This window comes from Gopherus evgoodei, chromosome 5 (assembly GCF_007399415.2).
Source record: "Gopherus evgoodei ecotype Sinaloan lineage chromosome 5, rGopEvg1_v1.p, whole genome shotgun sequence".
Taxonomy (NCBI): Eukaryota; Metazoa; Chordata; order Testudines; family Testudinidae; genus Gopherus; species Gopherus evgoodei.
The window spans coordinates 33798499-33813724 of NC_044326.1; the positions used below are offsets into that span (position 1 = coordinate 33798499).

General features: G+C 40.8%; 1 protein-coding gene and 1 pseudogene across 7 annotated transcripts in view; one reads left to right on the forward strand and one right to left on the reverse strand.

Moving 5' to 3' along the window:
* Positions 1–15226, reverse strand: part of KCNIP4 (potassium voltage-gated channel interacting protein 4) — an 834558-nt gene that overhangs the window by 99449 nt on the left and 719883 nt on the right. For 2 of the 7 annotated variants that reach the window (XM_030563364.1, XM_030563363.1), the window contains exon 2: positions 11255–11356. The exons of the other annotated variants lie outside the window; for them this stretch is intronic. In XM_030563364.1, coding sequence (XP_030419224.1) covers positions 11255–11356 — 102 coding nt within the window. The remainder of the gene's footprint in view (positions 1–11254; positions 11357–15226) is intronic. 7 annotated transcript variants of the gene reach the window in all.
* On the forward strand, positions 9120–9216 carry LOC115653007 (annotated as a pseudogene).

Sequence of the window (15226 nt, forward strand, 5' to 3'; positions counted from 1 at the left end):
ATGAACCCTAAAAGATGGGGCTGGCACATAGCTGGCCAAGGAATGGAGAACATAAAGGCTACTTTTGTGCCTCCCTACCCCCAAACTACAAGGACTTAATATTGAACAAATATTATAATTTTGCATAAAAACAAATCTTTCCCTTATGTAAAAATTAATCTATACTATATACGAATGTTATATTTACTAATTATCACAATGGAAGAAAAGGACCAGGCCTTAAAGTCACCTGCATTCACACTATTGAAATCTTCCACTAAATACATGTCAAATTTAGTGTTTAGATTAAAAGGACTAAGGAATCAACCTGAGAACAAGCAACTGTTGAAAAGTTACCAGTACATTTTGTCCTGATGACTATTTACACATTTAAATAGGCCATACCTTAGGCACTTACAGACTTTCACCAGAAATGCACATTCTATGCAGCCATTCGTGAACGATTTGACAGCCTAAAGAGACTTTACTAGCTTTAATACAAGATAAATTCATCCATACAGTAAATGGTAAGGCAAGAGGCAAACACAGACACTGAAATATTGAACACTGTCTGGGTTTTTCTTTAACACTAAAACTGTATATTGCATTTTAATGATTCATCAAATTATATTAGACAATAGTGTGGTGATGATGGTTCCATATTAATAAGAAATTTAGTCTAATACACTTGTCACATTGTATTTCTGTATTCTTTTATATTAATAACTTCTCAGTAAAAAAGACCATAGTGGAACTTCTTTATAAAGAACAAATTACACTGATTGAAAGTGCTGTATTTCAGAAATATTATTTATCTGGTGTTACATTTAGTATACAGTACCTTCTTTATTTTTTTTTCCATATGTTGGCTACAGAATCACACAAATTGGGGTCTGAGGGCACTCAAACATTTAAAATGCTGCAGCGGTGCAGCAGCACTGGTGCACCCATGCTGCTTTAGCGCTTCAGTGAAGATGCTACTTAGCCCTCCTGTTGACAGAGTGCTGTCTACACTGTGTGTGAGGTCGATATAACTGCACTGCTCAAGGGTGTGGATTTTTCGCATCCCAAGCAATGTAGTTCTACTGATGTAAGTTTACAACATAGACCTGGCCTGAGGCAAAAAACCTACATTCTTAAATATGCAGTGAAACTGTGTGAAACTACATGTATTTATATACAAAGGGCTCATAATTTTAGCGGCATTAATGAAAAGTTAAAACCGCCCATATCAATTCTCTAGATTCTAGAGTGTAAGGACTTAAAGTATTTAATTGGTTTTTCTACAGGAAATGTCAGGATAGATATTAAATGACCTAAGAAAGAGAAACTGGCACACATTTACTCCTTAAAGTTTTATGTGAAGTATTCTTACAGTTGTAATTCTCTTCTATTTTTAAGTGGTTTTTTTTACACTGGTTTCAGAAACTATTTGCCAGATGAGCTACGTTTTGAAAATTTTTCAGTTCACCAAATGAGGGAAAAGGTTAACAGCAATATAAAACACACAAACTTACTCTTTAAACAGTGGCATTTAGAGAAGTATTTCCAAAAGCTGGGCACTAAGTTGTGCGCCCCAAATTACGTATGCACACATTTGCGTACATAAAATCCAAATGTATATATTGCTATCAAGTAACTGCATGCACAAAAACTATTGATTATTGGTACATTTTTTCCCCAATTCAGTAAAGCGTTCAAACACAGGTGTGACGCAGGGAGACCAGATGCCAGCTCATGCCAAGGCTCTGGGCCTCCCTGAACATTGACAAATACATAGCTGGAGACCAATCTGGCTCACCTGTATGTTAGTATAATTAAAACAAATATTATGTATGTATGTAATGTTTAGTTATTATATAGGTATCTAATGTTTAGACTTTATGGAATGCTTGTAGGATGCTGCATGTATAAATCCTATTATAATATCTGTATCCCATGGTATAGGGGAATATTGAAATATTTGCTCAGTAACTATAAAAATGGTTGCTAAGACTATAAGTCCCCCACAGTCACAGAAGAAGAAATACCAAGTATGAAATACCAGTTCACCACAAGAGGTATTATCTTTGAGGTCTACAGACATCAGAGAAGCCATTGTGGACAAAAGACTTTGTTGACTGCTTCCTCCACAGCCCTGAAGAAGGTACCATCACAGCTTGAATACTGGGGGAAGGAAATAAAAATTTTGTTTAAGGAGAGCTTATTAATCTTATACTGCTTGAATTCATAAGCATAAACAAGGATTCCCCAACTGTTTAGCTTGGGTTAGCCCTAAAAGACGTATAAAGTTTGCTTATTATAGAAGTTCTATCATCATTTAGAATTTAAGACTAACTCGTGTGTGTGTGTGTGTGTGTGTGTGTGTGTGTGTGACCTACTTTAACCTTGTAAATAACTTATTTATTTTTCCCTGTTAATAAACCTTTAGTTAGTTTGTTACAGGACTGGCTAAAGCACTCTCTTTGGTGTGTGATCAAAGATACCAACTGACCTCGGTTAAGTGACTGGTCCCTTGGGACTTAGAGTAACCTCAGAGTATTTTGTGATCTCTTGTGTTAAGTGACCATCTAAATCGGCTTCTGCACCAAATGACTGGAGGATAGCTAATCTGATGACAATTTTTAAAAAGGACTCCAGAGGTGACCCTGGCAATTACAGGCCGGTAAGCCTGACTTCAGTACTGGGAAACCTGGTTGAAATTATAGTAAAGAACAAAACTGTCAGACACATAGATGAACGTAATTTGTTGGGGAATAGTCAACATGGTTTTTGTAAAGGGAAATCATGCCTCACCAATCTGCTAGAATTCTTTGAGGGGGTCAACAAGCATGTGGACAAGGGAGATCCAGTGAATATATTGTATTTAGATTTCCAGAAAGTCTTTGACAAGGTCTCTCACCAAAGGCTTTAAAGCAAAGTAAGCAGTCATGGGATAAGAGGGAAGGTTCTCTCAAGGATTGGTAACTGGTTAAAAGATAGGAAACAAAGACTAGGAATAAATGGTCAGTTTTCAGAATGGAGAGAGGTAAATAGTGGTGTCCTCCAGGGGTCTGTACTGGGCCCAGTCCTATTCAACATATTCATAAATGATCTGGAAAAAGGGATAAACAGTGAAGTGGCAAAATCTGCAGATGATACAAAACTACTCAAGATAGTTACGTCCCAGGCAGACTGCGAAGAGCTACAAAAGGATCTCTCAAAACTGGTTGACTGGGCAACAAAATGGCAGATGAAATTCAGTGTTGATAAATACAAAGTAATGCACATTGGAAAATATAATCCCAATCCAAAATATAAAATGATGGGGTCTAAATTAGCTATTACCACTCAAGAATGAGATCTTGGAGCCATTGTGGATAGTTCTCTGTAAACATCCACTCAATGTGCAGTGGCAGTCAAAAAAGCGAATAGAATGTTGGGAATCATTAAGAAAGGGATAGATAATAAGACAGAAAATATATTGCCTGTATGTAAATCCATGCTATGCCCACATCTTGAATACCACATGCAGATGTGGTTGCCCCATCTCAAAAAAGGTATATTGGACTTGGAAAAGTTTCAGAAAAGGGCAACAAAAATTATTAGGGGTATGGAACAACTGCCATATGAGCAGAGATTAATAAGATTGGGACTTTTCATCTTGGAAAAGAAACGACTAAGGGGGTATATGATAGAGGTCTATAAAATCATGACTGGTGTGGAGAAAGTAAATAAGGAAGTGTTATATACTCCTTCTCATACCACAAGAACTAGGGCCCACAAAATGAAATTAATAGGCAGCAGGTTAAAACAAATACAAGGAAGTTTTTTTCACACAACGCACAGTCAACTTGCGGAACTCCTTGCCAGAGGATATTGTGAAGGCCAAGACTATAGCAGGGTTCAAAAAAAGAACTAGATACATTCATGGAGGATAGGTCCAATAATGGCTATTAGCTAGGGTGGGCAGGGATAGTGTTCCTTTCCTCTGTTTGCCAGAAGCTGGGAATTGGCAACAGGGGATGGATCACTTGATTATTACCTCTTCTGTTCATTCCCTGTGGGGCCCCTGGCATTGGATACTGTCAGAAGACAGGATACTGGGCTAGATGGACCTTTGTTCTGACCAGTATGGCTGTTCTTACATTCTATCACAAAGTCAACCTTGCCTGAGTGGCAGGATAGCCTGAAATGCCAATGGGGACTGTCTGTGACTCCATGTATATTACCTGAGGAGTTTACACTTGTTACTTGGTTGATCAAAACTAAGTATAGAACTCAAAACCAGTTTGGGGTTTGTGACCTGCTTCTTTACAGACTGTCTGGAGATTGGTATTCTTGCTTGTGAGCCTCTCCAGATATCATGCACAATAACTACCTATTTTCTGTACATCATCCCTCAATTTTGTCCCAATTCAGCAACATATTTAAGCACATACTTAAGTCCAACTTCATTCAGGAAAGCATTTAAGTATTGCCAGCCAAGACCCCAAAAGTTCGTAAGATTTTTTTTAAAGAAAGACTATCTTGTGTTGGTTTTTTGCGGGGGTGGGAGTTAGGGAAAGAAATCTGTCTTGATTTTGAACTTCCTTACCTATTCCCACTGTGTGACAATTCATGTGGCCCTCTCTCCCAAATGTACTGGGTCAGGTGATTTTGGCCGCTGCTGCACAAGCAATCACTCCCACATTTACCCATCTCCTATCCGGCCTTCAATCCATTACTTCGGCCCACCCATATTAGTTCTACTCCCAGCAAAAATTCAACTTCCCTAGCCTCACTTCTGGTCCTCTACCATGCCCAGGAGGGCAGTGCAGTGGGATCTCTTCTCTCTCTTCCAGGCTGTGGGGGCAGCTCCCCCAGCTCTTCACTCTACTCTACCCCTTCCCAGGCTGGGTGCTGCAGGGAAGGGTAGGGAGAGGGAGAGTGACAGAGTAGAAGGACTGGTTGGTCAAAGGAGGAAGGAAGGAAGGAAGGAGAGTCACCCTGAGCTGGCTGGGCTTTTTCTGCTCCCTCCCTGCTCATGTGAGAATACTTTGGGTGGGAGAGAGCTCTGTCTGCAGCATTTCTGACTTGTTACTCTGCCCTAAGAGGCCAACAATCCATCAGAGTGCTGGAGCTTCTTGGGTCATTGCAAGAATGGCTCCAGCTCCATCCAAAAGCATGTCACTAGTGTAAAAATTCAGAGAGTTGGCAAGGATTTGTACTTAACTTTAAACCTGGGTTTAAGTTGCATTAAAGGTAAAGGGAATTAAGCACATAGCTAAAATAAAGCAGATGTTTAAATGTTTTGCTGAACAGGGATAGAATGCTGAACTGGGGCCTTTATGCATGCAAGTATCTATCTATTTTCCATGCAATATTATCTGAGTTGATCAAAGAAATTAAGATTTCATGCACATAATTGTGTGCATGCCTGTTTTTATGGTCATCAAGTACTTGTTTTGGTATTATATCCCTTACAGTCACTTAAGAGCTCACAATGCACAAAACAAATTAGGTTTTGGTAATGCTCACTTTCTAGTACTCTGGAATGCTGTCTGGCCAAACCAAATAGCAGTTATGTCAAAAGATGATAATAAATAGTGATGATGGGTGTCTTCAGTTGCCTTGCCACTTAAAATTAGTGCTATATTACTAACTAAAGTACAAAGCGATATACTGACTCCATGTTCCCTTTTTAATATTCCATTCCCAAATACAGTGAACTTCTATGTAAGTTTTACTTCAACTTGCCTTACTTGGTGGACAACACCATTTATTAGAAAGCAAATGCAAGTCTCATGCTAAAAAACTTGTTTGTAAATACTTTTTATTGTTTGTGCAACAATCTGTTTTATTGGGGGGAGGGCAGATTACTATTACTTGCATGTAGGGCTTATAATTTTAGGTTTTAACTGATAAACATTGGAAGACACCCTGATACAAAAACTCCCACCAAAATCAATATTTATCCAATAAACACTGGAAATCATCACTAGTATCTAAGGGCTGGTCTCCATGGAGCAGTAATGTGAACTAGGGGAGTGTGATTTCTAAAGCACAGTAACATATTACTCATTAATTGGTCTATGTAGACCCTGCTAGACACTAAAGGTTCCCTAGTGCACTTTAACATACTGCTGTTTGAAATAGTACATGCTAAATCACACTAGAGAACATTACAAAAAGATTACTCATTACCATACATACAGAGAAAGCCCCCAAACTCCCTGATTTTTGGACATTTGCAAAAAAACCTCAAAAATTGCTAAAAATAACCCCTGAAAAATGAAATTAATAAACCTTGAAAAACAGAAGCTTTTTTTATATAGCAGCAAAAAGCGTGGTAGGCTCTTCACAGGCATACAGAAAGCTTGCTTTCTAAATCACTTAAATTGCAAACCTATAGTCATGACTAATACCAATGTTCAGGTCTTTTCAGCTTTAGGTCGCAAAGCTTTTTGTAAAGATGGGCAAGTATCACAGTCTCCTACAGGCTTTTGGATGTTACCACATCAATCTTCCTGGACATTCAATAACAGATTTAAAAGTAGACATGTTTCAACAAAAAAACTTCAAAAACAGACTTCAAAAAGAAATTGCAGAGATACAATTAATTTGCAAATTTAACACCATTAATTTGGGCTTGAATAGGGACTGGGAGTGGCTGACTCACTGCAAAAGCAATTTCTCCTCTCTTGGTATTGACACCTCATCAGTTATTGGAAGTGGACAACATCCACCGTGACTGAATTGGCCTTGTCATCACTGGTTCTCCACTTGTGAGGTAATTCTCTTCTCTTCATGTGCCATTATATGTATGCCTGTATCTGTAAATTTCACTCCATGCATCTGAAGAAGTGGGTTTTTTACCCACAGAAACTTATGCCCAAATAAAGCTGTTAGTCTTCAGGGTGCCACCGGACTCCTCGTTCTTTTTGAGCCAAGAATGAAACCCAAGTCTCCTGATACTCATATTAGGGCCCTATCCATTGGACCACATCATCTCCTGTTGACTTAAATGGGACTACTCAAGTGAGTAATACTCTTCAGAATCAGTCTGTAGTGAAACAACTTATGAATGAATACAATGTTTTCTATCAACTCCAAACCTAACTTCCACTTTTAATTGTTCTTAACCGCCACCTATTTCTCCTCCTCTTTGCATTAAACCTCTAACTATTTTCTCCTATCTTTTTGGGTTTTTTGACTGCCTCATATTAATTTTTTGTTATTTTTATCCCTACTCTGTTTTCACTTTTTTCTTTCTTTTTTATGGTTTTTAATCTTTGCTTATTTTCACTTGATTTTATTTCTCTTTTCTGTTGTCTCTTGTCTGTTTCCTCCAGTTTGTTTATAAACTTTCTATCCTTTCCAATTATACTATGTAACCTCCAACTAAGTATCACATCATCTGCAATCGTTGGTTTTAACCTTTCCTTTCCATGCTGACCCTTAGATTTCTTACCCAAGCCCCATACAACAGTCACAGCCTCTGATTCTGTGCTGCATTCTGGAAACTTTGTACTACAGGCAAGCCTTATCGCATAAAGCGAAAATCGCGTATACTGAAAATTATATCCCCAAGCCCTTTAAATCCTGCCCACAGCTCTGGCGGCAGGGCTGGGGCGGCATTTAAAGAGCTTCTCCAGGCTCCCGCCGCCATGGGAAGCCCAGACGAGCCTGGTAAATGCTGGCCCTGGGCCCGCTGCCGAAGCTGTGGGCGGGATTTAAAGGGCTCCGCTGGGCTTCCCGCTGTAGTGGGGAGCCAGGAGGAGCCATTTAAATCCCGCCTGCAGCTTTGGCAGCTGGGCTGGGGCTGGCATTTAAAGGGCCCGGAGCTCCACGGTGGCTGGAGCCTCAGGCCCTTTAGTTCACCCCAGGGGCTACCAGCCACCTCTGCAGCTAGGATCCCCCTTGGTGATTTAAAGGCCCTGGGACTCCCAGCCACGCTGGTGCCCCAGAACCTTTAAATCTTGGGAGGCCACTCCTCTTCCACTTGAAGCCACTCCACCGGACTCCGGTCCTTCAGTGTAAAGCTGAAATTGTGCATGTTAAATGCACGTAAGTTGTGACAGACTTGTATTCCTATGACATAAAGGGGCAAGAAAGCATCCCAGCACTCTCCGGCTGGGAATTCCACCCATCAGAAAGGGTTCTCCTAAGTGGCACAGGACTAGGATAATGGCCTTACAGCATGGGTGGGCAAACTACGGCCCAGGTGCCGCATCTGGCCCTTCAGATGTTTTAATTCAGCCCTTAAGCTGCTGCTGAGGAGCGGGGTCCAGGGCTTGCCCCGCTCTGGTACTCCAGCCAGGGGCTGGTTCAGCGCAGCTCCTGAAAGCAGCAGCATGTTCCCCCTCTGGGTCCTATATGTAGGGACAGCCAGGGGGCTCCGCACATTGCCTCCTCCCCCAGCATAACCCCCGCAGCTCCCACTGGCCAATGAGAGCTGCAGAGGTGGTGTCTGCGGACCGGGCAGTGTGCCAAGCCTTCTGGCTGCACCTTCACGTAGGAGCCAGAAAGGGGACATGCCACTGCTTCCAGGAGCTAAGGTAAGTGCCACCTGAAGCCTGCACCCCTGAACCCCTTCCTACTATCCAACCCTTTGCCCCAGCCCTGATCCCGCTCCCACCTCCAAACCCCTTGGTCCCAGCCCCGAGCACCCTTCTGCACCCCTAACGCCTCATTTCCAGCCCCAACCCAGAGCCCATAAGCCCAGCCAGAGCTTTCACCCCCCACAAAAAACTCCTCATTTCTAGCCCCAACAGGGAGACTGCTCAGTGCTCCAGCTATTTTGGGCTGCCAGAATAGCCCATTGGTGGGTGTGGAAATCTATTATAAATTGGAATAGCCCCTGAGGCTGCTTAAAGTTACATCACGGCCAGCGTAGGCGCTCTGCAACTCTCAAATTCTGGGCTTGGCTAAGGGGACTCCCAGGTCTACATTTCCTGACCAGCTCACAATTGGGGCCAAAAAGTTACTCTTAAACCCATTATTATGTTAACCAATTTATAGAGGAAGATCCTATTGTTGTTAAAGTGGATTTACCTCTATTCAATTTAGCCCATATGCAATACCAGGATGAGGTGGGTCTGAGCAATTATCCTTTCACAGATAGCATCAGAGTACTGAAAGGACATAGGTATCTCTTTCCTTTTTTTCTTGCCCTCTTTACTCCCTTTGATAAGGATGGAAGAGGTCCTAGTGACCTTTACAACACGCATATGGTTAAGGCATTGCCACTTACTTCATGGCATCTAACCTCTTTTTCTCTTTGTTTCACACATGCACTGCAAAGTGTTACTTCCAAAGCAGTTCACTGTTAAGTAGTTACAATTGCTTCCCCCCAGAACCAGTTATACTGGTATTGTTCTATGGGCTGGCCATAAATGGCAGTTTAAAAACCATCAGCACCTTTGTCCCACACACAGACCAAGCATTTCCTTTATCCAGTGAACTAATTCTTAATTGTTTACAGGGTTGGTGTAGCTGCGTTAGTCCCAGGATATTAGAAAGACAAGGTGAGTGAGGTAATATTGTCTATTAGACCAACTTCTATTGATGAAAGGAGGATGATTTCAAACTTGTAACACTGGTCTACAATTTTTGAGAAGTCATCTGCTTCAGAGATAAAATGTGATATTTATTATGTATTTTGATGTGCTGAATTCAAATATGACAATTAAAACAACTGATTGGCTACTGTTTCTAAGATATTTAAATTTTTACATTTTATGTCTATGTATATTGTGTAGCTAGTAGAGTTTTAATCATAAATTGTAAACCTAGGTCTTTTCATGTGTTTATGGTTGCTTTACATGATAATATTTCACCTGTCCTGTTTATGTAACACTTTAAAAATCAGCAAAAGGGTTATATAAATAAAATTTATTATGAAACAAAAGGCAAAAAACTATTATGTACATAGTTTAGTCCTATTCAGTGTCTACTCGGCGCTTCTTGGCTTGTCTCTTGTATTCATTAAATGGAGCATCTCTTGTCACTGTCCAGCAATAGTCTGCAAGCATTGATGGGCTCCATTTGCCCTGATAGCCTGCCAGGAGATTCCACTGCTGTAGTCTGGAGCCCAACAGCTCTGCCTTACTCTTGGGTAGTTCCAAATCCCTGACAAGGTCATTCAGTTCACCTTGTGTTATAAGGTGTGGTTCAGATGAGGAGGATGGGAGAAAATGTGGGTCCTGTGACATAGATGGTTCAGGACCAGAAGTTTCATCCTCTTCCTCTTCCTCGTCTGACTCTAGTGAGAATGATTCTGGTGCATCAGGAACCGGCAGTCCTTCTCCGTGGGGTACTGGGCGTATAGCTGATGGAATGTTTGGATAATGCACAGTCCACTTTTTCTTCTTTGACACACCTTTCCCAGCTGGAGGCACCATGCGGAAGTAACAATTGCTGGTATGATCTGTTGGCTCTCTCTAAATCATTGGCACTGCAAAAGGCATAGATTTCCTTTTCCTGTTCAACCACTGGCGAAGATTTGTTGCACAAGTGTAAACACTAACAAATAAGAGAGCACAACACTGTATGATTTCTAGAGTTGATATAGGGCAATTTGTTCAGCAGAGTGATGTAAGCTTCGTTATGATTGCATCATCCATGACTTCTAGGAATAACATGATGCAATTCATATCATGTATGATGCAATACCAGCTTCAGATTGCATCATTCATTGTTTTGCCTCAAAAGCAAGTACTGTCCAAACCCAGTCATAGATTTATTCATAGATCCAGTCAAAGATGTATTTTAGTCATTTCTGGTTTAAATTGAGATCCCTTCCCTTTATAACTCTCTTATCCCTCCGCCATTCCCAAGTCAAGGGTCGTATATACTGACCCAATAGCATATCTTGAAAACTAGAGCCAATCAACAATTTTAAGCATCATTTTCGTTCTCAGTGACCCAGAATTAGTAAAGCTGGACTACATTTATTTCAGAAGCATTTTGGCTGTAGAGCAGTGTAAGCGCAAAAGCTTATCTGTCACCAACAGAAGTTGGTCCAATAAAAAGTTCTCACTCATCTTGTCTCCCTAATTCTTAATTAGCTTTCAGAGGAAAAATACACAGCAGCTACTCATGGCAATGACACCTTGACATCAATTTGAGCAAGGATAAAAATGCTGAGAGTTGACATACCCCTCCAGAATTATCTCTGAAACATCAGTAGATCATTTGAGTCATCAGCAGATATCTTGTCTCCCAAATGAGCAGCTAATAACATAATTTTAAAAAGTACAACTTGTGACACATGCAAACCTAAAAACAAAATCAAGTGAAAAATAAAACTTGCTTTGAATATCAGGAGATGTCGTTTTGGCAGCCGAGCAGGGCAAGAACTTCATAAGCCGCTCTTTAATGCTGCGTTTGGTACTGTTCTGAGTGTAGAGGAAACCTAAAAGATACATTATCAGGACTGTTAACATGGCCTTAAGTACAGCTCATGTGCATGCTGCAAAACTCATCATGCCAAAATTCTGATGGGTAAAAGAGACAGGCAGCAGTGAGACAATTCTAGTTTGCAAAAGGCAATCAGAAATATTGAGGACAACAAAATTGTTTGTCTTTGCATATTTTCTATCAGGGCATTTTCCTGTGTGTGCCCCTCTTTAAAAGTGCTTGTCTAGCACAATAAAGTGAAAAATGTAGACACTAACTCATGTCTTTAAAAAAGAACGAGAACTGTGGGTGTTTTTTAAGATTTAAGTTACAAAATATTTACAAGCACTTCACTTTATTGTAATTATTCTAATTGCCAAGTGATTCAAATATGAAAAAAAAACTGTTTTGTTGCCCACATGAAGGTTCTCCAGCTCCATAAATGAGTTTGCATCAAATGTTTGGACCATATCATTCATTTAGCAACTGTGATCACCAGCTGGCACTTTTGCCTTTCCTGAAAATTACAATGTTACTCAATACCGGCCATTCCTCCATTCTCTGTCCTTTGACATATAAACAATTATAACTACCCATTATACATTGTTTATATATAAATGGCAAGAAATGAGGATATGGCTATTTAGTCAAAGTAAGTGTTAAGAAATGAGGAAGATTACTACCAGCATGAATGTTAGCCTACATTAGTGGAAAAGGAGTGGCCATAGTAGATGCCTGTGACTTCAAACCCCTTGGGTACATATTAAACAAAATGTACAACACATACAGACAATCTCATAGACTGATGTTTAAGGCAAGAGACAGAGTTAATCCCTGTAAAGTAGATAACAGATTTATCTTCCTGAGCAAGGTAGTGCTCAATCTGGGTATTATGCAATTCCCACACTTCTCATCTCTACCACATACAGCACTACACAGTGCAGCACTTTTCCTGAGAGTTCCTGCTCTGGTAGCAGGGGTGAAGAATGAGTGGGGAAGGAATGAGGTGTGGTGAAGCCCACTGATGGTTCTGGCAGGACAGCTGCCACACCCTGGTGACCTGGATAATTTTGGGGTGTGCCAGCTGGGGTTCTGTGCTTGTGCTGAACGTTTGAGTGGAAAGTGTTATGAAGAAAAGCCATGCAACTTCTTCTCATCTCCTGAATGACTAGAACCCAGACTGTCCAGCCTACCACCGCCAGCAAGCGGAAACAGTCTGTGGAGCCTGCAGTGCTATCTGGGAAAATGAAAGTATTTTTAAAGGTTGATCTTTTAAGAAGATTTTAAAAATTAAAAACAAAGAAAAAAGTTGCAAACATGTTTTTGAAATGTTGAAAGAAGTGATGAAAGAAGGAAAGGCTTTGGCTGGGGTGGGGGTGGGGAGGAGGAAGGGAGGGAGAAGGCAGAAGATGCAAGAGTCAGTCCTGAAGAGAAAGCAGATGGAGAAAATCTGAGGCACTGTCAGCTTTTGTGAGTGGCTGGGTGAGCCCAGTTTCAGCACAGGACCAAGAAAGTCAGAATTAACTCTTGGGGAATCTATTTTGAAAAACTGTTTAACAACAACAATGAATGCATTATTATTTGTATTACTGTAGTACCCCGTGGCCCCGCTTAGGATAGGGACCCCACTATGCTAGGCACTGCACAAACCCATCGTAACAGACAGTCCCTGCCTCAAGGAATAGCTCAAACTTCAAAGACTACTTTGAATATAAAGCTGACCCAGGAAACTCAGGTTGTCTTTTGACTGCCAGAGTAGCTAGGCTGTCTAACAACTGCGTTGTGAGCTAGATATAAATCTAGCTTGCTGAAGAGTCTTGTTTTATCTTTACTTTGTTTTATGTTACTAATTCTTGAAACAACGCATTCCAGTGAAACTTAACCCTAACTCATCAACTTTATTACTATTCACTACCTATATAGTTCTGCAGACGTGCATTGTATTTTACAAAACCAATAAAAGATGTATTCCTTCTCCTAAAGGGCTTGCAATCCAAGACCCTGGATTTGCTTACCTTGTGCCCACAGAATTCAATGGAGTCCACGCAGGCTTAAATGCAGCTCATCTACTTGCATCATCGAGGCCAAAAGTAAGTTGAGAAAAACAAAGTGATGACAACACAAGAAGGGTAAACAAGAGGTAGGATGGCATAATTTTGTTCTCATGTTGAAGTCTACTGCATATATCTTGAGGGGATTTGTTTATAAAGATTTTACACTACAAATTGGTATAAAGTAAAGGGGTTGGCCAATCTTCTCATAGCACAGTGAATCAGCAAGCAAGCTTATGCTTTCTGGTGGCTGAATCGGGGCGGCTCCAGGCCCCAGCACGCCAAACGCGTGCTTGGGGTGGCATGCCACGGGGGGCACTCTGCTGGTCGCCGGGAGGGCGGCAGGAGGCTCCGGTGGAGCATCCACAGGCATGTCTGCGGGAGGTCCACCAGAGCTGTGGGACCAGTGGACCCTCCGCAGGCACGTCTGCGGGAGGTCTACTGGAGCCGCGGGACCGGTGACTGGCAGAGCGCCCCCCACGGCTTGCCGCCATGCTTGGGGCAGCGAAATGGCTAGAGCCGCCCCTGGCTGCAATGAGTTCATCCTGGGACCATACAGGCATCTGTGATGTTACAGCCACCCAGTACAACCCTCAACTTCCAAGGAGTCTCAGCTCACGTTTTGTGAATGCTTAACCTGAAGGATTACTTCCCTGAAGCACTGAGATGACATATGGAACAGTTTTCATGAAGAAGTGCAAGTCCATACCCTCAGAGTGGGAGATGGGGACTGTACATACAGGAAAATTTAGGTGTCAAGCTCCATAACTAGAGGTCAGTGAGGAAGATGAATAAAAATGGGGATGAGGTGAGAAGTTATTTGTGACAGTAAAAGTTGTATATGTGTGAGCACTTACTCCTGCATATAATGATTGTAGAGTATGTTATACCATCATAATCACAGCATTTGCATTATTATAATTAAATACTGCATCAGCACATTATAAATCTTATATTCAACCAAAATGTTCAGCCATGTTAAATTTAAATGATTATTAGAAAACTAACTGCATTTTTGCACTCAAATTCTGAAATTACATCAATTTTATGATGAAGTTCAATACATCATTATAATGGACAACATGGTAACCATGTTTAGTATTGTAAAGGAAAATCTAAAGTGTCTAAGTTAGTAAATTTTTAGAAGTGAATTTAGTGCTGATAAAAGTTGACAGAGTGGCCATTATTCATCCACAGTACAAATTCCTCACACTGCCCAGCCAATGTCTCAAACATAACCTGTGGGGATCTAGAAGAGGACAGAGCAGAGTTGTTCACTGCCCTACCATGTGCCCTTTGAAAAGCACAGTAGAATCACTGTGGGTCGGCTTATAAAACTCACTCATTCACCTTACTTGATGAGTAGCTCCATTGATTTCAATGGATCTGTTCATAGAGTAAAGTACTATTCAAACCAAAAAAGAATATGACAATCTAGCCATATGTATGCTCAGTTTTTTCTTGTTTTTTTTTTAAATCACTGCTGAAACTGTGGGGGGAAAAACAGTTAACGCCAAATATTGTATTTTGTTGCAAAATAGGCTCGGAAAACTGAAATGCTAGTAGATCACAACATTTAGTTATTACCAACATGAGACAGATTAAAACTGGTAATCTACAGGTGAAAGGCTCCATATCGCATTACAAGCTCTCATAGCCAATTTTCAAACTATTGTTTGTAGCATGCTGATAGTCCAGGAAGCACTATTAAGTAGATAAAGAAGCTGCTTCCCTCACAGTGCTAGAGCATAATAATAATAATACTTAACATATCTGTAATGATTTATAGGCCTGATTTTCTCAACTCTTCTTGGTTTGGTTTATTTAAGGGCTTA